The sequence below is a fragment of the Felis catus genome, chromosome D4 (genome assembly GCF_018350175.1).
Source record: "Felis catus isolate Fca126 chromosome D4, F.catus_Fca126_mat1.0, whole genome shotgun sequence".
Taxonomy (NCBI): domain Eukaryota; kingdom Metazoa; phylum Chordata; class Mammalia; order Carnivora; family Felidae; genus Felis; species Felis catus.
This window is the reverse complement of record NC_058380.1, coordinates 47500653-47526721: the sequence shown is the minus strand read 5'-3', so window position 1 is coordinate 47526721 and position 26069 is coordinate 47500653. Positions and strand designations below refer to the sequence as shown.

Genomic DNA, 26069 nt, shown 5'->3' with positions numbered 1-26069 from the left:
CTAATAGGTTGTGCTTTGTGAAGAAAATTTAGGGAAGGAAGGTAAAAATAAGGTCTTTTCATGATGACTGTGTTTTATAATCTTTCTTACATGTTCTTTCATTCTGTGCTGTATCACACAGACTGCTAACCAGGAAAAGAGAAATCGAGGTTTAGCAATCCAGATAAATTGGCTTAAAGCAATAGAAATGCCCTTTTATTTGTTCATATCATTTATGCTTTTTAAATTATTCTTTTTTTTTTTTTAATTTTTTTTTTCAATGTTTATTTTTGGGACAGAGAGAGACAGAGCATGAACGGGGGAGGGGCAGAGAGAGAGGGAGACACAGAATCAGAAACAGGCTCCAGGCTCTGAGCCATCAGCCCAGAGCCCGACGCGGGGCTCGAACTCACGGACCGCGAGATCGTGACCTGGCTGAAGTCGGACGCTTAACCGACTGTGCCACCCAGGCGCCCCAAACTTTTTAAATTATTCTTAATGAGGACTTGGTGAATTGAGAGTAGATTTCACTTCTGCTATAGAATGCCCATCTCCTTAGGTGCAAATCCATCCTGAGTACATTGGCTCCCAAGGAGACTTACTTCATCCCTTCTGGGGTTAGTCATTGGTTCTTAAGTGTGGTCCCACCCCTGCAGCATCAGCATCCTCCTGGAACTTTACTAGAAATGCAGATTTCTGGGTTCCATCCAGCACCTAATGAATAAAACTCTGAGGATGGGCATTGTATCAAGCCCTTTGGGTTATTCTGGTGCATGCTCAAGTTTGAGGACCTCAGCTTGAGATGACTCAGTCTGTGTAGAGGCTATTGCATTGCTCATCTTATGCTTTCCTCGTGGAATAGTTAAGTTCTTGGGGGTTATTAATTCTTCATGCTAGTGAAGAATATATTTGCTGTCATTTCACCATTGTATCTTCATACTTACGGCTTTCAAGGTGAAATTATTCACTTTATCTGAAATGAAAAATAAAACCCTGCAATTTTGTTATTCAGCCATCAGGTGGTAATGTGCAACTGATTCCTTTCCTAAATCAGCAAGGAAAAGTGGTATGGGCTGACATAAGTGTATATGGAAGAAATGCCTATCCACTTAGAATAAAATTCTAAGCCATTGAATTTACACAGTATTAATTACAAAGCAAGTAGAACTTCATTCCTTTTTAAGGTTCCTGTAAATCGTGATGGTCTAGTACATTTTCTCAACCTGTCTCAATAACCTCTCATTCTAGACTCGTCTAGCTATCTTTCCCAAGCTGGTATGTCTAGTACCAATTTGCTTGCCCAAAAAGTATTTCCCTGCTACTGTTTTATCTCCAGATGGCCGGCTATGGGTTGACCTCAGCTAGCCCATTTAAGCTAATTAAATGGAATGGGTTGGGTTTTTGTCTGCCATTTTTCAGAAGCTGGACAGGTATTTGGCCATCCCTCTGCTTTCCTATTCTTGTCTGTCAGAGTGGGAAGAACATGAGACAGAGAATGGCATTTCCATTGGAGTAATACTGCTAAAGCCAGAAAGCTTTGAGACTTTATTTCTATTTTATTTATTTAAAAATGTAGGTCCTCTTTTATCCCTTTTTCAGCTTATAATAGTTAAAAGCTGTGGGGGAAGTTTCCAGGAACGAGAAAACCCTCTTTGGACACTTTCTTAAAGGGCCAGTGTCCTATGTAATATTAAGTAGAATTTTATTATTAAAAAGTTGGATGTAATATCTTTCTACCCCTGTAATATATTTTTAGCATAGCTTTGTAGCATTTTTAGCAAATGCCTGGTTCTGTTCTTCTTACAAGAAAGGAAGCTACTGTGCCCTTCATTTCTGAGCTGCTTATCCAACAGCATAAGAGAACTGGAGCTCAAGCATGTTGTTGTTGACATTATTAAAGAACGTCAGCATATGGGGGGGGAGCGGAGAGAAGACAGCAGGTAGGGAGAACATGGGCATACTGGTGTGCTGTTTTTCTTGGCTTATTGGTAGGCAGGTGATAATGGGTATTCAGATTGTGTAGATGACATCATTAAAAAAATACAAAATTGTGATTCTAGACTGAATTGCTACAGAGGTAAGGTAAAACTCTCCTCCTCCTGTTATTTTGTGGCAGATGTTATATGTAGGTGAAAACGTGTTTTTAAGGAGAAATTAATTTATCCTTTCTTCTCTCCTTCCCTTCTCCTTCTGCTCCCTCTTTCCCAAATCCTTACCCAAATTTACCAATAGGCATATCAAGGGGTGTAGGTTTTATTCGATTTGACAAGCGAATTGAGGCAGAAGAAGCTATCAAAGGCCTAAATGGCCAGAAACCGCCTGGTGCCACAGAGCCAATCACTGTAAAGTTTGCTAATAATCCAAGCCAAAAAACCAATCAGGCCATCCTTTCCCAGCTGTACCAGTCTCCAAACAGAAGGTATCCAGGACCACTAGCTCAGCAGGCACAGCGTTTTAGGTAAGTCTGGTCTGGTTCTTATGCCCAGCTACTAAACTCAGAACTCTCAGGTTCACTGTGCAGTACTTTTATTGATAGGATCTCTTGCTTTGCTGTTCTGTTGTTGTTGTTTTCTTTCTTTTTCTTACGGGCACAGAGAAAACCTATTTGAGGTGCAGTGTCTTATGCTAATATTAAAGGTGGTAACAAAAAGGGACGATAAGCTGTACTAGTGATTCTCAACTGGGGAGTAATTTTGCCCCTCAGGGGACATTTGGCAGTGTCTGGCGACATTTGTGTGGACATGACTTGGGTGCAGTGTGGTACTGGCATCTAATGGGTAGAGGTCAGGGATGCTGCTGAACATCCATCCTTCAGTACACAGTATAGCCTCCAACAGCAACAAATCATATAGCCCCAGACATCCATAGTGCAAGGTTATAAACTCCGACCGGCAGAATGCTGGGTTGTTTCTGTTTCCAGTACTTCTGATTTCTCCTTTTTAGTTTTTTTCTTGATAAGATTTTATTCCTGTATTTCAGCTTTTAGGTCAAGCTCTTTCAGTTACTTTGCTTTATAATATGTACACCACTAAGGATATATAACCTATGTGAAAACATTGTTTCTACAAATGGATTCCCCTCACCTTTTAAAATTTTATTTCTTGTATTGTAGGGGTTGGCAAGCCTCCTCTGTAAAGGACCACATAGTAAATACTCTAGACTTTATGGGTCATGGTTTCTGTTGCATACTTTTTTTTTTTTTTAACAACTCTTTAAAAATGTAAAAGCCATTTTTCACTCCTGGGCTATACAGAAACAGATGGCAGTCTGGATTTGGCCTGTGGGTGGTAGTTTTCAGACCCCTGTATAGTCCATAGAATGACTCTGCATCTTCAGCCCAAAGAAGGCATTCTATCTTGTAGACAAGCATAAATATTTCAGTTTTTCAAGTTTTATTTTAAACTTGGGATAACAATCAAATCAAGAGTCATTTTAAAAACATCTCTAATCTGCATGTGAGAACAGTGACTTTAAGACTTTAAACACAGCACAAAGAACTTCTGGTTTCATAAGCAAAGTCACCCAGTTTTTTTTTTTTTTCCCCAGAACATTTTTTTAATATCCTTTTGGCCATATGGTATACTGCAGCCATAATTCCATCTAACCCCATGCTAATTTTTTTTCTTTTTAATCCCAAGTGCATATCAGTTTTCTTTCTTCCCTTGCAGGGGTAGAATAGTTAATTACTAAAAATAGGATCACAAATGTAGCTTAATGAAGAGTTATGTTTTTGAACTTAAATCACATGCGTTTTTTTTCTTTGGGGTATTGAGAGTACTGAAAAGAGTGGAGATAAAATCGGTCAGATATCTGCTTTTAAAAAAATACTTGTGTCACCTGAGGTGTGAGAAGGAAATTTGCCATAAACAGTATGGTCACTTCCTACTTAGGGTAGCTTTTGCCCTGGGAGTAGAGGTGGTACTATCAAAAGGCTCCATTTGGAACTGGATGACTGGGTACCCAGTCGATTGAGCCTTTTTTTCACTCTCTGTTTTAACTTGGCAAGGTTAAAAAAAAAAAAAAAGCATTGTCAGAAAGCACACCTGGTACCTTTGACTTTGGTGGATGATAGTGGCCATGGCTTCAGGGAGAGGTGCGCGAAGCAGCTGGATGCTTGCCCTTGTGGAGAAAGAAATCTCATAAAACCATTTTTTTTTTTTTTTAGCTCTGCCTGTGGGTTTCCTCTGTGGCATCTTAAAGCAAATAATACTTTCTGGAAATGTTGCACAGACACATTTGAGGGATTTTAGAGGTGTTTCCTGGACAGCCCATCCAGTTGACTTCAGAGCTCTTTGGGGCCTAGAAAAGAGTTTTGAGCTTACAGAGAGGAAGGTTCTTTGAGACTTACAGGTTGATTTCAACCCTGTGAAAATAAAATAAAATGTTTGATGTTAATAGAAAGCTGTTTTCGTTTTAAATTGTTGGTTATTTCTGGTGTTTTCCAATTTAAGCTCTCGATTTGTTTTATGGCAGTTATTAAGTAAAACTCTGTTCTGAGAGTCAAGATTGAATTCTGAGGAAGATTGGGCAAGAGGACTGAGATGACAGGATCTTCAGGAGAATGCCTGATTACTGAAATGGCCAGGCATGCAGGGGACTCCCGAGACTAGGCTGATGACTACTGTATCTGCTCACAGCCCCACCCAGCCCACTCCCTGCATGTTCTCTGCTTCTTACTTGTGGTTCTGTAAAGCTTTCCAGGATGTTATGATGGTCAAATTTATTATCTTGCTAAATATATTTCTGCCCATCCTTTGCTTTTATCTTTTTATTCCATATGTTACCAACTTGAAATTCTTCCTTTCCCTGACTCCTAGAAAAAGAAATTCTGAAAAAAGGGGAATGAGAATTGTCTGTTATAGGGAAAACTCGGTTTTAGAAATTGAGGGTGATTTTTATTGTCCAGGATTTTTATTGACTCTAGTCTCTACCGCCCTATGATCTTTTCCTCCCATAATCTCTGTCTAGATAATAAGTTATGAACTAGTCTTTGAGCTCAGTGAAAGCATTTGGTCTAGACTGAGTGTTAGAAGAAATCGGGAGTCCTATCCCTAGGGTTCAGGTTTAACCTGATGTGTGTTTGGTTGCTTTTCTTGAGTATTTTAAGAACTTGGTTGTCATTACCTTGACTACCCCCCCCCCCCCCCAGTTGAATTAACATTGAATCTTCTCTTCATAAAGACCGTGGAATTAAGGACTTGCTTGTTTTGCTAGTATTTTGTTCTTCTCTTGTTCAAATCTAGATCATTACAGAAATACTTTCTTCCTAACGTCTGTGTCCTAATGCTCATAGCCTTCAGTTTATCACCTTCCAGCAGACACTTAGAAAATTTCTGTTTTTTATGTTGTCATAGTACCTTGGGAGTTGAGAGAGATTGGAAGATACAAGTTATAAGTATAACAATAGTCAAGGATATTTTTAATATTCATGAAATGCACCATATCTTTTAAGGTCAGGAAAATTAAAACCCATGCCATAAAGGTTAAGTTTATTTTTATTAAAAAAAATTTTTTTAAACGTTTATTTTTGAGAGACAGAGAATGAGTGGGGAGGGGCAGAGAGAGAGGGAGGCACAGAATCTGAAATGGGCTCCAGGCTCTGAGCTGTCAGCACAGAACCCGATGTGGGGCTCAAACCCACAAACCATGAGATCATGACCTGAGCTGAAGTTGAATGTTTAACGGACTGAGCCACCCAGGCGCCCCAGGGTTAAGTTTAAAAGTGGGCTTGTGACGTTTATGACCCAGTTAACCCATATGAATAGTTAGAGAATTATTTTAACGTGAGCAAGTGCTCATTTAATTGACTACAGTCTTCAAAATAAAACCATCCTTATTTATTTGGAAACATAGTATAATTCAAGCCCCTTAAGTATGTTTTTGGGACACCATGTCCGAATTAAGCTTTCAGCCAAATATTTCATCTCTCTTCTTGTGGAGCAGCTTTAATTTTATTGAATGTGATCTAGTCTAATGGCCTGTGTGCCTGCTTCTATAAGCCTTTATGCATTTGTAAAGTAGCCATTTAAATCAGCACTCGTGTTGCATTTAAGGCAAGTGCTGATGGCACTACCATGATTTCCTTTTGGAATAAACTGGTATCAGTCCTCCTGAGTAATTTTTTTTTTCTTGTAGAGGATAGATGATGCCATCTAATTGGACAAGGGGATAAGTTGATGATCTTGTGGTTTAACTTCAGAGCAGATCTGGGCAAGTGCTTTGGAGAGGTTTTGAGAACCAGTTTGTAGACTTCATAGTGTCACTTTCTTAACCACTAGTAATCTCTCTATATTTTTATTTCTGACTTTAATTAAAGTCACATTTCCCCTTTTACTTGTATAGGCCTTCCTGTAGTCTTGTCGGCCAATTTTCTTGGAAGCTAAGCAGATGTCTTCTTTCTGTTCTCTACTTAAAAACCTCTAGTTTTGAAATTAGAATGCTCTATCTAATATAGGGTTCTGTTCAAAACATGGCCTCGTATGAGTTGTATTTGTACTGATAGAAAAATGTTTGTACCTGTATCCCCAGTATATGTTTTTATAAATTATATGAACATGGGCTTCTGCTATTACATTCATTAACTCATAAACACTAGTCAAACACAGGAAATAAAGATGAAACAATATATTAAATGTCTTATTATCATGCTGACTTACTATACATTTCATTTACCCAGTATTTTAATAATAAATATGCCTTTAAAGCAAGATTCATAAAATTATCTTGGTAATTTTGAACTTCATGTCTGATTTCATGAAAGTGAGACACGTTGGGTTATCTTGTGTGTAACCTCATAATGTACTTTGTACTAAGAGTAGGAGAAATAATCTGCTCTCCCTGTTTTTGTTTACTTGTGCTTCCCTTACTGGTGTCATCCTCACTCTGATGATGAGGATTTGTATAGAAATCTTTCTGAAGCTACATCTTCTTCAAGGGTTATTTTAATTAAAGCTAGGTTTCCCTATCTAATCCTCCAAATCCACTTAATGTGTTATTTGTAAAGTGGATTATGTCCAAGCTAAAGAACAAAGGAAGAGTGTCACTGTCCCTTTTGAGGACTACTCAGTCTTCCCTCAGGAAAGTATGGGGACTGAGCAAGGGTACTGGGTGCAGTGCCTCAGTTAAATTTGAGTAAAGGATATTGGTTTTAAGTTTATTTATGTAAGTAATTTTTATAAGACCCTGAGATCAAGAGTCCCATTTTCCTCCAACTGAGCCAGCCAGGTGCCCCAAGAATACTTTTAAAGTTAAAAGCATATTTTTAATGGGCATTTTAATATTTTCTTGTCAGACTGTAGTTAATCATTATTCACACCCATCTGGGTCATTCTGGAGGCTACTAACTTGTTAGGTCTCCATTAAAAATAGGCTTCTGTTTTTAAATGAGCACCTATTAAAAGATGTCTGCCCTTGGGCTCTGGACATACCAGCAAAGATGTATAATTCTGGAGAGTAAAATAGTGGTCATGTGTCTGACTGACCGGTAAACTAGGCAATTACAAGAGAAGATGCCTAGCTTACAGTCTCCCAACTGCTACAAACAAGATTTGGGGTGCACAGTGCCCACGTGAAGTGCCCACTGATTACTCCCAACTCCCATGAGAAATAGTGGGTGTGTGGCACCAACTGTTGCATGCAGGCTGGAGTTTTCAGCATTGCCTAGGTCCTGTTTCTTAGATCCCATGTTCCTCTTCGCTCTCCTTGTGAATGGAGGATGTGGGAGAGGACGATGTGGGAGAGGATGGAGGAGGGAGATGGTGGGAGGGGGCCAGTGGGGGTTGACCAAGAACTTGGCTTAAGTTCCAAAGGACTGAATTTTTCCTCAAAGTGTAAGTAAAGAAATAAGTGGTCAGGATCACAGTGTGTCCTAGGATTTCACAGGTGGGGCAAATATGAGGCCCACTGAGAGAGCCCTCCGAGATCCTAGTGTAAAGGCCTAGAACTCCTGCATGGGGAATCCTTGGATTCTCTAAAACCTGTAATTCACTTCTGGGGCAGTTTTGGTTTCTACCCTGTCTTGAAAATACTGAAAATTTGCTTAGAAGATTGCATTTCTGGACTTCAGGTTGTGGGTTGGTATACTGAACTGATAGTGGCAGAGCGTAACAGTCCCTACCTGGGCTGGCAGAGACGACATAACACTACTTTGAATCAATAAGGTGTCTCTGCGTCTGGCCCCTTCAGCACTTTGGAAGGAGACTTCAATATGCTCTTCTTTTCTATAGGTATCCTCTGCCAAGTGCATTCTTCATTGATCATTCTAGCAATTGCATGAAATTATTTGTATCATATTACTTGAGGGTTGGTGATACTAATTTGTATGCATCTTTATATCTGGTGTTGGTGGCCTTCCCTTTTTGGAGTATAAAGGCATGACTATCACCTCTGCAGAAAGCAAAGCCTTCCCACCTATGTACTCTTTCCACACATGTGCTTTTTCCTTGCATATACAAATAGGCTCCCCAAGCAGCCCTCCTGATAGTTTTCATTCTGGATTAAGTAGTTAAGGATAGTATTGGTAACCTTATTGCTTTATTTATCACCAGATAGTTGTAAACCTGCAGCGATCCAGGCCTGTGTTTATGCACAGTGGCACAGTGGGGAATGAACATGTCCCTGCTCCTGAGAGGGTATTGGGACAGGACCTACACACACAGATGAAGGTCTTTTGTCATTGTGATTTGTTCTCTTCCCTTACACTTTGCACTGCATCAGCTCAGTTACTTCTTTCTGTTTTCACGAAACACACAAAATGCCCTGGGGTGATTGGGAACAGGAATGTATAAAGGTTCTTTTTCCAGTTCTAAAAGACTAGAAAGAGATGTTTTCTTGGCTTTTATAAAACAAAAGGGAATTGCTTTCTCATGTGTGCCCTAGACTCATTTGAGGCCACAGGTTAGACAATAATGTTGAGTCATTTTTCAGACTTAACCTTTCATAGGTGTTATAAGAAGGAAAAAAAAAATTGTTCCCCCTGCCTCACGATCTTACTTTGGACAGTATTGAACATTGCAGCAGTTGAAGGTGGTTCTGTCTATAGTGAGTTAAGTTATGCCTACATCCTCTGAACACATATAATTAATTGGTATGCATTCTGGAAATTCAAACATGAGAGTGGTCCGTTTAAAACTGACAAGAAAAATCAAGTATTATAAAATCAACTTAAGTTTTGAAATAGGAAAGGGATGGGGAGTTTTAAAGAGTACCTACCCACCCCCAACTATTGAGTTTTAAAAATATTAAGGGAAGCTCAAGTTGGTTGGTTTGTTTCTACCTGGCTTCTTACACCTTGAGTGGGGCTACAGTTCCTGTGGCAGAATCAAAATAGGCATCAGTCTCAGGGTCTGAACTCTTTGCCCTCTTGCCTGCTGGAGCAATGAGTCTGTTGCCTTTCTCTGGTCTTTCGTTGAGCACGTTGAGAAATGACAGACTTAGCTGATACTGTCTGTAAGGTTCTTTCTGCCTGTAAAACACCACTTTGTAAGAAATGAGAGTCCTTCAGAATTGGGAGATTGAAGGGAAATCCTAGAATATTGGTGCCACCATTTACTAGCCCTGTGGTCTTGGGCAAGTCACTTAATCTGTGTGCCTTGGTATATTCAGGGACCAACAGAGCTATGAAAATTAATGCTAAAAAAATTCAGCTGAGTAAATGTGAAGATGAAATTGGCTTTATTGAACAATTCATGAATCAAGTAGCATTTTACCTAGCAGACAGAGCTCCAAGGAGATGTACAAAATGGAAGGCTTTTATATACAAAACGGGTGGCTTATATAGGCAGAAGGGAACAGGAAAAGAGAGGTTTTTAACAAAGAGTGGATTGTTTCAGGCCAGGTACCTTCCTTTGGGGGAAGGGTCTTTCCAGCAGATTACCTCACTAGATTTGACCACGTAATTCCAGATTGACTGATTAAAGTTCATATCCTTAAACCTACTAGTAGATACCAAGTCTTAGTTTGCTGACATGGGGCTCCGCACAGGCGATTCCATTTGGGGCCTGTTTCTTTTTTTTAACAGCAGTGTAAAATACATGTAGGTGCATGTGAAGCACTTAGAATTTACCTGGCAGTAGGTGAGAGCCCAAAGATTAACTGTTCCACAGCCTCCACATTTCCTTTCTGGTTTGCTCAGATGACCACCAGCATTTCCTCTATGTGGCACTAAACACTGTAGTGATAAACTATCCATTGGGAAAAGTAGTGTCTTAATGCCAGTGGGAACCCATTCTCTCAACTTTTGAGACCCAAAGTTTTGAGACTTCACATAGAATTAATGTGCAGATATCCCCTTGGAAGATGGCAATAACAAACCCAGCTCTTTTGAACGTCCAGGGGAAAATGAGAAACTGAAGTTTGCTAAATGTGTGTTTTGCAGGTTGGACAATCTGCTCAATATGGCTTATGGAGTAAAGAGGTAATGACAGAGGTTCATGATACTCATAATCCCTTCCCATAATTGATTAGTTTCTTTGATTTTGGGAGTGTCCCCCTTCATAAGTTTGTGTTCAGTTTTCTTTTGCATGTACAACCTAATGAAAAGCTGCTTTTTGAAGCACGGTTGACTGAAGGAATATTTTTATACTGCTGGATAGATAACCCCGGTCTTTAAAAAACCCCATTATTTGTTGTGTATTGCATCGCGACGTTATAGCATGTTTATGTATGTGTTGGTACCTTCCCCTCCCCAATCCTGCTCAATTCATGAAGCCACTTCTAAATATATTCTAAATATATTTCTTTGCTATTGTGGGTCATATTATCCAATATAGCATATAATGGCCATTTCATAACTTAATGCCTTGTCAAAAGAGCATGTCACTGCAAGCCTTGATTGAAACATCAAGTGGTTGTATGTATCTTTTGATGGGGGGAGGTTTACTCAAACTCTTGGGATGGGAGAGGGAAAAGAAATAACGTCCATTGCTGTAACCAACCTCTGTTTCTATTTGTGTGTGTGTGTGTGTGTGCACGTGTGTGTGTGCACGTGTGTGTGCGCGCGCGTGTGTATGTGTGTTTCCTGTTTTGTTTAGTAGGTTTTCTCCAATGACCATTGATGGAATGACCAGTTTGGCTGGAATTAATATACCTGGGCACCCAGGAACAGGGTGGTGTATTTTTGTGTACAACCTGGCTCCTGACGCAGATGAGAGTATCCTGTGGCAAATGTTTGGGCCTTTTGGAGCGGTCACCAACGTGAAGGTCATCCGTGACTTTAACACCAATAAATGCAAAGGTTTTGGATTTGTGACTATGACCAACTATGATGAGGCCGCCATGGCGATAGCTAGCCTCAATGGATACCGTCTGGGAGACAGAGTACTGCAGGTCTCCTTTAAGACAAACAAAACGCACAAAGCCTAATGAGCTCTTGTCCTCAGTCCATTTATATATGAAAACTATACAACAAAGGCAAGTTAAGAGAAACTTTATACATTAGTAAATGTCTTTGTAAGTCAGTGTTGAGATGGGGATAAAACGACTACTTAGCATCCTAAGAAATATGTGAGATTTTTTATTGCTAGTATTTGAATTAAAACTTCTTAAATATCTTTTATGTTTGAATATGGACAAGAGGTACAGGGTTTTTACCTGTCACATTGCATTCTATTGCCTTCTTTGAAGAAGGTGGACCTTTTAAAGTGTTTCAGCTAAGGGAAGACATTTCTTTTCTTTTTACATAACTGCCTTGAACCTGTGAGTAAATATTGAGGCTTTGTGTTGTAATTCTTCAGTTGGTTGTGTCTTTTTTTTCCCCCTTTTATTTCTTTTCCTAATTAGCTTTGTGTTTGGTTTACATTTAAAGCATTACTGTTATGTCTAAGAAAAGTATTTTGAAGTTTACATTTTTATTTATGAAGTTAAAAACAGTATTTATTTTGTAATTATGATTTGGGTTGGGGAAGGGGGGGGCTACATTATAAACGCTTATTGTAAGAATACTGGAGAACTTTTCGTAAAGCAGTACCTTGCCAAAGAGATAAGAGCCTCTTTGATGTGGGTTTAAAAAAAGCATCTATTTTTATAAAAAAGAAAATTTGGAGAAACTTTTTACTGGTCCTGGAACAAATATTTTGACTTGAATACTTTGAGAAATCTCTTCATATGACACCTAGTGAGCTTTTAAAATTTACCAGGAAATTTGCAGTGGTTGGAAAATTTAGAAAGATTTATGATGTAGAAAAACTACTTTTGAGATCTTTGTATGAAAGGAGTAGAATCAATGGGGGAAACACTGCTGGTTTCATTTTTGTAATCACCAGTGGAGCGTCTGATCATCCTGGTTATTATGTGATAGGTGGCTCACATTGATTTGTGATTTTGAAACAAATAAAAAAAATTTACAAAAGAATATATAAGAGCAGGCAAGAAATTTAAATTACCAAGAGATGGGGGAAAAAAAAATCTGTTCTTCCTAAAGAAATCCCTTCAGATAGAGCTCATGGTGTTTAGTGATGTACTTGCAGTATTGTTTGAAGAATTGTTTTGTCTTAAGGAAAAAAGATGTTGCACATGATTTGTACTGCAGCAAATCGGCAAAAGTGATCTGAGTTGGATATATTTGAAGGTATTTTGAAAGTTACGTTCAAGGCTAACACCTGAGCTTTGTGTAATGTAAATAAGACCTTGTGTTTATGAACCTTTCAGCTAATTTGATTTTTTTTTTCCCTTACATGCCAAGTGATGTTCAGGTTTTGAATGTTTTTGTATCAGTTTTTTCCTTTGTAAATGGCATTAACATTGTTACTTGAGGTCTTGCTTAATCACTTTCGTTGTCCTGAGGACTTGAATTTACAGTGCATCAGATTTGTTGCTAATTTTGTCTGTAGATAGTCTAGCTTCAGCTGTTTATGGTGATGCTACATTTTCGTTTATAAATATGTTTGTGGTAAAAAAAATGAGTATAACCATAGGTTTTGAACAAATTTCCTTACATTTTTCATACAAAAATCATAAATATCTGTATGCTACTGAAATTTAACTTTGTATGATGCTTAAACCACTATTTGGGGAAATAATAAAATAAGTCTTTACCATGTATGAAAGAAATTTTAAAAAATACAAAATATTTTCTGATTAGCATCTAGCTTATAATAAATTTTCAAAAAAGCTGAAGGCAAAAATGCCTTCATCAGGATGCACTGAGAACTATATAGTTACGTCCTGCTTTTTGTATAAACTGAGATGCTCACATGCTTCCCCTTAGAACAGGCAATGTGCTATGCATAACATAGTTGTACATTATCTTTGCGGTTGCGTTGAATTTTATTTTTTATTATTTAAAAATTGTAGTTATAAAATTTTTCAGTATAGTACAGTACATATACTGTGAGGCGCGTGCTAAAGTGAATAAGCGAGTTTTCATGCTGACCCACTCAATGCTATTCAGAAATCAATTGGCTTAGCACTTTCTCATATCCTTAGGTGCATTTAGATTGTCAGAGTTAACCTTCTGCGTTTAAAAAAAAAAAAAACTAAAAAACAAAATACATGTATATACTTAAAAAAAAAAAAAAATAAGGTTTCCCTCACGGGAAAACAGCAGCTACGTGCTTCTTTCCTATACTACTGTAGCAAACCAAGGCATTGATGAGAGGGCATGCAAATTGTGCTTCACTTTACAGTGTTTATCAGAGCACTTAATAAAATGTAAGGCTGGTATTTATTTGAAGTTGTACAGTATGACTTAATTCACATCTGTTGGAATAGAAAATATATTCTGTTGAGTATTTAAGAGGCTGTACATGTTTTCTTTTGTGTTTGGATTCTTTGTACTTTTTCATGTTCAGTACATCAATAAACAAAGTTGAAGGGAAAGAACAGTGTGGTGAGTAGGTCTTTATACACATTTTGGGGGCTCCTGTGCTCAGGCTGATAAACTTACTCTCTAGAGTTAAGAGATTCTCTCAGAGCTTTAGTTGAAAGCAGTGTTATATCCAAAGTAAGAATTCTAAAAGCATGTTAGTTGAAGTAGAATGTGCAAAAAAATTTTTTTGAATGACACTTCTGATAGCTTTCAAATATTACTTAATGAGTAATTTTTATAGGAATACATGCTACTATCAGTGGTAACATTTGGGTAATTGGATTGGATGCTGACATCATTTTGTTGCTCTGATTTAATAATCACCACCTTTTTTTTTTTTTTTGTAACAAATGGGAATTGTCCTCACGTATTTACGTGAGCTAAAGAAAAACCAGAGAAGGAAGATAACTTATTCTGCTTCTACCAGCAAGGTTTAATTCACCCATGGGATTAATTTCTGGTGTGTGAGAGTTATTCTTGTTGCCCTAGTGCCAGATTGTCAAGAGACTCTTCTCAGAAATCAGAAGCTCAGTTTTCATTAGGTTAAGGCTGATGTGTGTAGCATATGTGTCCAAATCTTGAACTGTACCAACCCTGTGTTGTTCATACATGTTCAGTTCTTGTAACACATCCTTACCAGATCTGTGGAGGAAAATAAATTCTTCTTACTGATCTTTTATGTGAACAGTCTACTTCTATAGAGCTTAAGAAAATTTGATATAATGAAGTACTTCCCCCCCGCCTTACAAAGTATACTAAATAGTATACTAAATGGCTCTTTTAGATTTGATTGTATCTGTCAGGGTTGGGTTTTGTTTTTTTTTTTTTTTTTTGTAAAAAGCCATTCTAAGAGTAATTGTCCTGAATTCACAATATAGTAGTCAAGAGATTAGCTGAGTGACAAGACAATTCCTTTTCTTCCAACATGCAATTAATCTCAAATCTCCATACCCCCTTCTTTATTATATGAATTTAATACTCTAATTTTGTGATGTCAGAACACCCTCCTGTCACCCCTCTCTTCCTGTATGCTTATCTGTATTTTGACTGGTTTGCATGTCAGCAGTTCTTTTATATTTGAGCAGATAGTGGAAAAATTCTCAGGAAAGGAGGTTGATGAGACTACTGGTATACTGGAGGAGAAATGTTTTTTCCTTAGTATCCTTTCCACCTTATGCTTGCAAATTGTCTAGAGTATTACAATTCAGTGTTAGGGTTGCCAACATAAATTTTTAATCTTAACATCATTTTACATTTTATTTTATTTTATTTTTTAATGTTTATTTTTGAAAGAGAGAGAGAGGGAGACACAGAAGCAGAAGCAGGCTCCAGGCCCTGAGCTGTCAGCACAGAGCCCAATGTGGGACTCAAACCCACGAGCCGTGAGATCATGACCTAAGTCAAGGACAGACGCTCAACAGACTGAACCACCCAGCACCCCCATTTTTCATTAATCTGTCTGATTTTAGGAAAAGTGTTAGCAGTTTAACTTTTCTGATTTGTTTTTGTTTTTGTTTTTTTTTTTAATAAACCTACTTTAAGAGTCCTACCCTTACTTTCTAAGAGGATCAAAAATGTAGGGGAAGCTTGTAACATCCTGCTCAGAAAGGTTACCTTGAAATAAGAAAATGCATTTATCTTAAATATGTTGAAATTTTAATATACTTCCAGAACAATATACATACACCTTTTATTGGGAGAAGATATATTTAGGAGGCATTGGTTTTGATCCTTTGTATCTGTTGCTATATTGAAACCTCAAACAGTAGAAGAAAACAGTATTGCTAAAATCATAATTATTGTTTGAAGAGCATTTGTAGCCTCAGTCATTGCTGCAAATGGTTCATTTTTCTCTACTATTCTTTGTATTCTTTCTCTGGAAATTCCCAGAAGTGGGCTCAGTTCCCTTGAGTTGGAAGGATTAAAAAACATCTACACCTTTAATACAGGCAGCCAGTTGATGTAGGGTTACTGAAATTCACCTCTCCAGAATTCTGGCTTATAGAAATAAACAAGATTTTTTGGTTGTTGAACACAGGTTTATTGGTTATCTGTGTACTGTGTGTTGTACCCCAGTCTATAAAAATGAGCAAGATGTGGCTGTTAACTTCTTGGAAACTGTCATCTGGAAGGGAAGACAGACAAGCCACAAGGCCACGACCGCAATGTCCTAAGTGCTGTGAGAGCCCAGAACAGGTCTCAAGCTAGCTTGCTGTAGTTTTTATAAGCCCAGTTACAACTTGCAAAATTGAACCAGCTTTTCCCTTCTTCTAGATTCTGCTTTTCCTTCCTCAGATTTGATTATTAGCTCATTTGTGTGATTTTTAATCTAACTTCAGTATTATTGAGTGAATCTGAAGTGCTCTCATATGCATTAAGTTGTCCATACCTTTCTGAAGCAAAATAAAAGTTATTTTATACAATAAGACACTGTTTATCTGAAGAGTTGGGTTGATGAAAGAATTTCGCTGGTTGTTCTTGACCTCTCTAAACATATAATATATGGGGTGACAACGTGCAAAGCATTAATATGGTAAAATACCCTGAATATTAAAAGTATGCTGACTGGTGTTACTCTCCTTTGAAGTAAGACATATCACAATCTTGGGGCCTCAGATTCAATATTAACATTACTTTTAGTTTACCTAAAGATGTAGGTTAAGATGTAGTAGTTTATACTAACCCCCAGAAATACTTACATGGGTGTTAACATTTTCAAATACCTTCTAGCAACCAAGCATGTACAGTGTCTCAGAGGGCCAGACATAAATGTTTGGATGACATCTGCTTCTCTGTTCTCACACAGTCTGTCTTGTGCTCCAGAAGATTTGTCCACGTCTACAAGTAGCTATACAGTACAAAGAAGAGCAAGAGTGCTGTGTGTGTGTGTGTGTGTGTGTGTGTGTGTGTGTGTGTGTGTGTGTTGGGTGGGTAGTTGGGTGGGAATGGGAAGCCACACTGTAGTAGCAATTCAGCTGGGGGATTAAGTGGGATTTGAAAGAGATTGGGGGAGGAAAGTCAAGAAGAGAACGCTGACCAAAGACATGTGGGTAAGCTTCTATCTATGGGTAGTATTTTCTGGGTAATTAAATCATTCAGTATAGGCCTGTGAGTTGATTAAATATTTTTTGTGTCCAGGACTAGTTAAATCTCAGATGAGTCAGAAATCTGAGTCCATAATGAAATACAAACTATCTCAACAAAACTTTGGTCATATTCCTTTGCCCATTTCTATTATAACACTGAAAATACTTGTTATGACAGACAATATGTGATTTTTGGAGTTCCTAGGAAGGATAGTGCCTTCTTTTTAAGGGAGACCTTCATTTATTCCGAGCATTTTGTTCAGTGTATGCAGAAACAACCCCCACCCCTCCACAAAATTTCCCCAGTAATCTCCCCAGAATACTGGACCCAGTCTATTTCTCACAGTGTATACCTTTCAAACCCCATGATTTTAGGTGGTAAAGTGATCCTTCTTTGGTTTTTATACTATTTCTAGGACTATAGTACCCATTTTACTCTTAATGTTGGATTGTAGTTTGTTTTCCTTAACCCGTATCACTCCAGAATCCCCTTCATAGAAGATGAGGGGAACATTATAAAATCCAAGTATTCCTCAGGTCTTTCCAAGATGAAGTTTTAGTTTGATAGCTTTTTACCTTTCTGTTTTTTTGGAAGCTCAGTTAATAGCCACACCTTCCCTTTCAATGAAGAGCCACAGGAAGGAAACGCAGACCATTTAAATGTCCCTTGAATGGGGGAGGGTTTGTTTCTTTATTCTAAAGGACCCTCTGACCTACGGATCACGGACAGACATGCCATCTCTAACTTTGATTTTCATTGTGCACTCCTTCCGAGAATCCTCCCTGGACAATTTCAGAAGCAGCCAGCCCCACTGTGGACTTCCTTGCAGTTGTGAAGAAACTGGCAGCCACCTTCTGAGTGATCCACCCTTTGGAATGAAGTGCAGTTGTCAAGGTGGCTTTCTTCTGTGGATTGCACTGCACTTGGGGCAAAGGGGAAGTGACAGAGGTGAGATGGGGGAAGGGAAGTTTATGACGCATAAATACAAGTGGTCGGACATCCAAAACACGGAGAGCTTTTATTTGTTGGATGCTGAAGGAAAAGCAGCCCATTGGGAAGTCCTGTTGAGCACCTCATTGAAAGTAAACTGCCACGTGTTTACAGGCATGTTCCAGATCTTCTCTCTCTCAAAAAAAATAGGTTTTAGGAAGTTGCAGGTTTTGATAATGGCAAGAAATAATGCTGACTTTCACAACCAAAAATTTCCGAGTTACTATCAGAAAGGATAAGCAGCTGTTGCCATAAATGTCAGGCCATGCGTTGCAGTCGCTACTGTATTACTTGTTCTTTAGCAGAATTTCATCTTCTGAGAATGGTTGCTGCTGTGTGTTCTCCATATGTACCCAGGTATATGTTGAAAGTGTTCCGGTTTTCAGAAGTTACTCTTAGAGAGGTACCTGTTTTACACCCATATGTTGTGTGAGTGAAATCCCTTTCAAAGCTTCTTCAAGTAAACTGCTACTCATGTTTTCTAAGATGAAGTAGCCTGAGTATCAGGTGTTAGAGGCACATGTGCTGTCTTTCCTAATGAAGGGCTGTGAGCACTTTCTTTACGTTGATCTGAAACTTAATCCTAATAAGGAGGACTTCTATTTGGTGTAACGGTAGTATGCTTAAAAAGTTACACTTCACAAACATTTTTGTTTTATGGGTTGTAGTCCTGAGGAGATCCACATTTCGACACACCTGTAACCCCTTTGTGACATGGCAGCACACGGGTTGGGATGCTCCGTTTTAATTTTTTTTTTTTAAACTTGTCTTCTGGTAATTCTTTCATTAAATATACATTGAGCACCTGCTCTGTACCAGTAGCTGTTCTGTGCTTCTGGGCGGAACATTTAATTTATGTCTAGTTTTTCCCCAGATTTTGAGCCGGAAGACACTTCGGAGGTCTTGTTCAGCAGATGTGTGAGTCCGTCCCAGAGATGTTAAAGTTCTCAAAGGTTCTTTTGCTAACGGGAGACCTGGCACTTGAACCCAGTCCTCTTCTAACTCTTGGATGTTTGCCCTTCGCTATCACTGAGTCACACTAAATTAACTTTTACAAATTGTGTCCTTTTTCAGAATCAGATTTTTTAAGTCCTGCAGGATATATATGGCATCTAGAAGTTGAACATAGGTAAATACATGTATTTTATTATGAGGCATTCAGTATTATTTTAATCCCTATGGAATATTTCAAGTCCACAGTAATATAGCCCTGTAGAAAATTTACAAAGTATAAAAAACACAAATCAGAATTAACTGACTCTTCTGAAAAAGATATTTGAGCACTTTTTTCTCTGACACTTTTATTTTAATGTTTGTTTATTTTTGAGAGAGAGAGAGAGAGAGAGAGAGAGAGAGAGAAAGAGCAGGAAAGGGGCAGAGAGTGAAGGAAAGAATCCCAAGCAGGTTCCTCTCTGTCAGCGCACCACCCCACGCGGGGGTTGATCTCATGAACCATGAGATCATGACCTGAGCCAAAATCAAGAAGCAGATTTAACTGTCTGAGCCACCCAGGCACCCCTCTTTGACACTTCTAAAGTCATGATTATATATCTAATGTTTCTTGTAAACATTTTAAACATTCAAATAGCATTTTTTTTTATAAGGATGTTTTTCCTTTTTTTGGTTTTGCTTCACGTGTATATGGAGAAAGTGGTTTTTTTTTTTTTAATTTTTTTTTTTTAACATTTATTTATTTTTGAGACAGAGAGAGACAGAGCATGAATGGGGGGAGGGCCAGAGAGAGAGGGAGACACAGAATCTGAAGCAGGCTCCAGGCTCTGAGCTGTCGGCACAGAGCCTGATGCGGGGCTCGAACCCACGGACCGTGAGATCGTGACCTGAGCGAAGTCGGACGCTCAACCGACTGAGCCACCCAGGCGCCCTGAAAGTGTTTTTTTTAACAGACATAAACCAATGCATTCTGATTTTGGTTTAAGACAAGGCACGTGAAGGCCATTGCCTGGTTTTTATTGTATTGATTGTCGCTGACATTTTTCCAGGGAGGTATATAAAATTCAGGGTTTCTACATGGTTTCCCATTACAACTCCATTCCTCCAGGCTAAAGACAAATTGAGGTCCAGACACTGGGGTGATGTCTCTAAGCCTCAGATTGTAGAGATGCCTCAGTGCCTGCTTGCCACTGTGTAAGGTGGATATTTGGTTGTAAGCCTCAACTAAGCAGCAGGGTCTGGATGGGGAGAGGAGAACTATGTAGTTACCTCTCCTTACGGATGGAGGACGTGTAGCTGTCCCAGAGCAGTGATAAGTCAACTGCTTTTACCATTTCTTTCCTTAGCAAAAGGAAATGCTTCCTTCTGGAATCCGGATGAGGAGAGGATGATGAAGAACCTAATTGTGGGTGAGTAATTTTTTTCTTCCTTCTTCCATGCATCTCTGATTGCAGTGATCTGTCTTGCAAGGGTCTGAGTAAACACTAGCTTCTTACTGCATGTGCTCAGAGAAGTAGCTGATGGCAGAAGGGCACTTTTAAAAGGATTGAGGAGGCTGAAAGATGCTTGTTAGAGTGCACCTGGATCCTGCCATGACATCACAGGCGGACCATAAACGGCTCTCCAGAAAGCACAGCAGCCTTTTTTCACCCCTTTCTTAACAATGAGACGTAGATTGGGCTTGTTCTCTATTCAAGCATCCTTATGAGTAAATGTCTATTTTTATGGTAGAGCTGCACTTTAAAAATAGCTCCAATCAGTACGACTCTTTTCCCCCATATGTTAAAAAGTTATACATGAGTTAAAATATCTCAGATTGCTTAAATTCTTCCAGACACCAGGCACTTTCCTTTTTCCTTTTTTGGGGGGGGAGGGGGCAGGAGTGCGGGGGAGGATTAAATACAAAATAAGGACTTTCTGTCTGGGCCTCCTCAACCCTGTTTGTTCTGTGAGACTTTTTTTTTTTTTTTTTTTAACTGGTAGCAGGGCTTTTAAACCAAGATTTGAGATTTCTGACTGTTAAAAAATTCATTAATATTTGGCGGGTACAGTCTTCTTCCTGGAGCGATTGTTTATTTTTGTTGCTGAGAGCAATTAGCTAGAACAGTCACAGTTGCAGCTGTTAGATACTATAAGCTCCAGCGGAGATCACAAAAGGCCTTATGCACATTTAGAGTCTGTATTTGGATTGTTTTTAATGGGTGATTCTTCTGGAGTCTACTGTGTTAGCAAATTCGATTGGGTGATCCTGAGCCAAATCGAATGTACAATGGGATCGTCAGCGTGCTGTGCTGATCAGAGTCACTTAAACACCTTGCTATGTGGAAGCCAGGAGGGCTGTGTCGGCTGTATGCAGAAACAAGCTCTACCACTCCTTTCTTTCTGAATCCTCTGCATGCAAACCTGAAGACGGTTTATCCTCCAGCATCATGCTGTTTTCTCCATAATTTGTCCTTTGCTTTTACTCCTTATTTGTTGCTCTTGACTTTTTGGGGCTTTTGTGGGATAATCTACATGGGCAGGTATGAGAGGGAGATTCACAGAGCAGTCTGGTGCCTCTGATTTATTATATCTTGAGGAAAGAGTGGCTTCTTAGAGAACCTTGGCTCCAGTTTGATACCTGACACTTTCCAACACAGCAGCTCAAATGAAGGGATCGGGGGTTTCACTGTTGGTAGAGTGTCTGCACTTTTGCCTTTGATTATAGTTTTGATAGAAGAGTGTATATGTGTGTACGTATTTAATAATCATATTGCTTTGGAATTCACCATATGCTTTTACATATGTTTTCACATTTGAATCCTCTAATAACTTGTGAGGCAGGGGATTCTGTATTGTCTCCATTTTACAGAAGAGTAGGTAGTCTCAGAGTTAGTGGGTAGCCAACCACCTGCTTACTTTACTGTAGCCATTTACCTTGGTGTAAATAAGAAAATATATATTTGCTGTATTTTACTGCTAGTATACTGAGCTACAGCAGGTTGATGGGCTCTGCTTTATTTTAAAGGCTGTTAGAGATTGCTTTAGTGCCCAAGACTAGTTTACAGTGGCTTCTCAGAAAGGTAGAGGAGAAACCAGGATATGTTTTTTTTCATCTTTATTTGGAGAAATAATTTGGGAATACCGGATGGTTTTGGTAATTGTATTGTAAGTGGGAATCTAAAACATGCAGTGAAAGTTTGTTTCCTTCTGGCTAGCATAAATTAATTAGGAATCATTACATTTTGTTGAGATTTAGACACTTACATGAAGATATTTTTAGAGCAGCCTTTCAAATGGCTATTGATTGACCAGATGGCAATCTGATCAGCCAGCTTCGATCTGTTACTAGGTCAAGTGGAGTATTTCTTCTTTAATCACACCCTCCCTCCAATAGAATTTGTCATATAATTGTAGAGGTATGAACACTGATGAATTAAAAATTAATCTAGTATTATTTTTGAATAAGCACTATGCCCAACATGGGGCTTGAACTTATGGCCCTGATACCAAGGGTCGCATGCTCCACTGACTGAGTCAGCCAGGTGCCCCTAATCTATTAATTTTAATAAATTTTTCCATGAAATTTCTATCTCTTTGGGTGACTTTATTTTTCAGTTTTATTATAGTCTCCTACTAAACTATCATGGTTTGAATTGAACACACGAAAATGTCAGCAAAATACAAGACATTGTCCTCTCTTCCCTTCTGAATAAGATTAATTGTAATATGAATTATTGATGGGGCAAACTTGTTTACACAAACTTCTTGAGACCATTTCTTATGTTGTTAAACCTTTTGGAAACCTAACCAGTGTATAATGGCACGACAACCATTAGAATTGAAGTATATTTATTGGACAAAGATTTTATTAATACTCATATTTGATTATGAATCCATTTGAAGGCAGTGTGGTAGCATTATCTTGAATAACTAAAGACTAAACAAAGATGCTGGTAAGTGAGAAAAAATGGATGTGGAAACATGGATCGACAGCTTGGCCAGAATGCCCAGACGGAGGAGTGAGGACAACGCTCTCCTTTCTGTCACAAATGAATGGAAGCCCTGGGTTGGGGGGGTGGGGGTGAGGTTGTGCTGGTGAATCAGTGAAAACCCCCATAGGAAGACTTCCTGATGGAATTTAGCACAGTGATCCTAAGATTTTGAAGACCAGACAGCTGGCATATTATTAGTCTCAAAGTAAAGCATCAGATCTTAACTGAAACATGTTTCAAACAAACTGTGACACTTATAAAATGTTTTGTCTTCCACAGTGGTTCTCAGGCTCCGGTGTGCAGGACACTCACTTTTGGGCTTACTAGTTTAGGGGCATTAATACCTGAGTCTCACCGCTAGATTCTGGTTCTTTGGCTCTAGGGCAAGACCCATATGGGCTTCATAGTGTAGGGAGATTTTTCAGCCAAGATAGAAACACCTTGGTATAATGGTTAATGAGCCGTAGAAGATACAGGAATGCAAGTTATTCCTACTCTGACTCTTTCCTCTTCCTTTTCTGTTGTATTCTTTTCAGGTTCCAGGAAGCCTGTGGTTGTCTGTTCCTACCTCATTTTTCACCTAGAAAACTTATATTTGACTGCGTATTTGGGCCAAGCACCAGGCTAAACACTTTGTATGCAGTATCTCAATCTTAACATCACAAGAGAAGTTCTCTAATAATCCCTGTTTATCAGAGGAATAAAAGGAGATTTAAAGAAGAAACTCGGGGTTCCTGGGTGACTCAGTTGGTTAAGCGTCTGACTCTTGATTTCAGCTCAGGTCACCATCTCATGGTTAATGAGATTGCCCCCCCCCCCCCCCCCCCCCCCATTCAGGCTCTGCACTGACAGTGTGGAACCTGCTTAGGATTCTCTCTTTCCCTCCTTCCCTCCCTCTCTCTCTCTCTCTCTCTCTCTCTCTCTCTCTCTCTCTCTGCCCCTCCCCCACTTGTTCTCTCTCCCTCCCTCCCTCCCTCCCTCCCTCTCTCTCTCTCTCTCAAAAAATACAGAGAAGTTGGGGCGCCTAGGTGGCTCAGTCGGTTAAGTGTCCAGCTTCAGCTCAGGTCATGATCTCACAGTTCGTGAGTTTGAACCCTGTGTCAGGCTCTGTGCTGACAGCTCAGAGCCTGGAGCCTGCTTTGGATTCTGTCTCCCACTCTCTACCCCTCCCCTGCTCACTCACTCTCTCAAAAAATAAGTAAACCTTAAAAAATTTAAAAAAAGTGTGTGTGTGTGTGTGTGTGTGTGTGTGTGTGTGTGTGTGTGTGTATAAAAACAAGTAAAGTAAGTTGTCCAAGGACTACAGTTAGTAAGTTGAGTGAGGGCTACAGCTCACTGTAGTCTTAATAACACTGTTTATTGTGATGGTTAATAGTGGGCAGCCATGTTGGAAATAACTTGATTTTACCCTAACATGAGGTAGTTTGGGTTTGCTGCTGCAAATACATCTCCTCTTGGAAAACAGTCCAGCTGGGGTAGGGGGTGTATATGTATGAAGTCCATAATATATAGATAGGTTTGTTCGTGTTTTCACTCACTTTCTAGACTGGGAAATTCCTTAGGCTGGGATGTTTCTGTAATTTGGCTTAGTGTTTTTTTTCTTCTCTGTCCACCATAGCACCTTGTACACTATGAGCAATTCAGCATACTTGGAGGATAGATAAAGGGGAAGAATGAAGTTTGAGGAGCTGTTCCCTACTCAGAATTAGAGTTGGTGTGAGACCTAGTTTATTCCTAAGTGTATTTTCTCTATCAGGAAATTAATGCTTATAATATCTGTTTTTTAAACATTTCAGGTTTGCTTGCTTGTTTTGAGGGAGAGTCAGGGTTGGAAACAATACCCACATTGTAAAATGGTGACTCCAGGGAAAGCATGGGAAAGGAATTACAGTGCCCAGGCAGAAAGTGCAGGTCTGTACTCCCAGGGACTTGCTCTACACGTTTTGTTTCTCTTCTCCTTGGATAAAAAGGCCATCTAAATGTGAATGTTAGGGATATGAGCAGTTAATGTCTTTTCTCCTGAACAGTGTATAAGCTGGTCCTATGTCTATATAGTGTGTGTATTAGTAAGAATGAGGCAGAAATGTGAGGAGAAGTTGAAATGTCTTTGGCTGTATTTCTCAGGGGTCCCAGGTGGCGTGGTATACATTCATAAACACAAGATTTCACAGCTCTTCCCCTTTTTATGGAAATATTTATGGTGTTAATAGTAAGAAGAATAACCTGGCCTCTTTGAATTTAAGTAATAGAATATTCCCTGCTTAGAGTTTATAGCTTGACTAATGTCATTTCTTGACTAAATCCAAGTCCTGAGAGAGTCATACAAGAATATGAGGACGTTAAGTATGGTGTCTTAGTTCAGGCTGCTCTAACACAATACCATAGATGAGGAGGCTTATAAACAACAAGTGTATTTCTCATCATTGTGGAGGCTGGAAATCTGAGAGCAGGGTGCCTGCATGGTTAGGTTCTGGTGAGGGCCTTCCTTCATATCACAGACTGCCAACTTCTTGTTGTGATCTCACATAGTGAAGGGAGAGCAAGCCAGTTCTCTGGCCTCTTTGTATGAGGACAGTAATCCTATTCCTGAGAGTCTACTCTCATGATCTGATTATCTCCCAAAGACTCCACCTCCAATTATCATCATACTGGAGATTAGATTCCAACATGTGCATGGAGTTCTAGATTGTATATGGACAGATATCTTTCTGTCTCCTGTGGACTCTCAGCATATAAAACTGTCTTGTCATAATGGCTTTCTTCTCTTCAATGTCAGCCATGACGCAGTCATGAGTCTGGGCATTTCATATGAGTTGTTGCTAATTTCCATGATAATTCTGAAAGGTTCATTATATTATACCCCTTTTATAGATAGGAAAATCCAAGGCTTGAGGAGACAAACCCTGGATAGAAGAAAAGAAAAAGTTTTAGCTTCTTTCATTATTGCTAAATAAAATGGATGGGTAAATGATAAATATTGTATTTTTTAATTTTTTAAGTGTATTTTGAGAGAGAGAGAAGGGAGGGACAGAGAGAGGGAGAGAGCGAGCAAGCAGGGAGAGACAGAGGGAGAGAGAGAAGTCAGAGAGAGAGCGAGTGAGCAGGGAGGGGGAGAGGGAATTCCAAGCAGGCTCCATGCTGTTTGGGATTCAACCATGAGATCAGGACCTGAGCCAAAATCAAGAGTCAGATGCTTAGCTGACTGAGCCACTCAGGTGCCCCAAATTATGTATTTGGTAACTAAAGTATGATCTGGGGAATCCATTTTGGGACTGGAACCCCAA

At 39.1% G+C, this 26069-nt stretch overlaps 1 protein-coding gene across 21 annotated transcripts in view; it reads left to right on the top strand.

Moving 5' to 3' along the window:
• ELAVL2 (ELAV like RNA binding protein 2) overlaps positions 1 to 13794 on the top strand; it is a 201205-nt gene extending 187411 nt beyond the window's left edge. For 16 of the 21 annotated variants that reach the window (XM_019816051.3, XM_045043762.1, XM_045043761.1 and 13 more), the window contains 3 exons: positions 2212 to 2437; positions 10355 to 10393; positions 11010 to 13794. In XM_019816051.3, the coding sequence (XP_019671610.1) occupies positions 2212 to 2437; positions 10355 to 10393; positions 11010 to 11340 (596 nt within the window). In that variant the 3' untranslated portion in view covers positions 11341 to 13794. Of the gene's footprint in view, positions 1 to 2211; positions 2438 to 4144; positions 5560 to 10354; positions 10394 to 11009 lie in introns of those variants that run through there. The other 5 variants (XM_045043756.1, XM_045043754.1, XM_045043758.1 and 2 more) reach the window with 4 other exon arrangements.
• The last annotated feature ends 12275 nt before the right edge of the window (positions 13795 to 26069 follow it).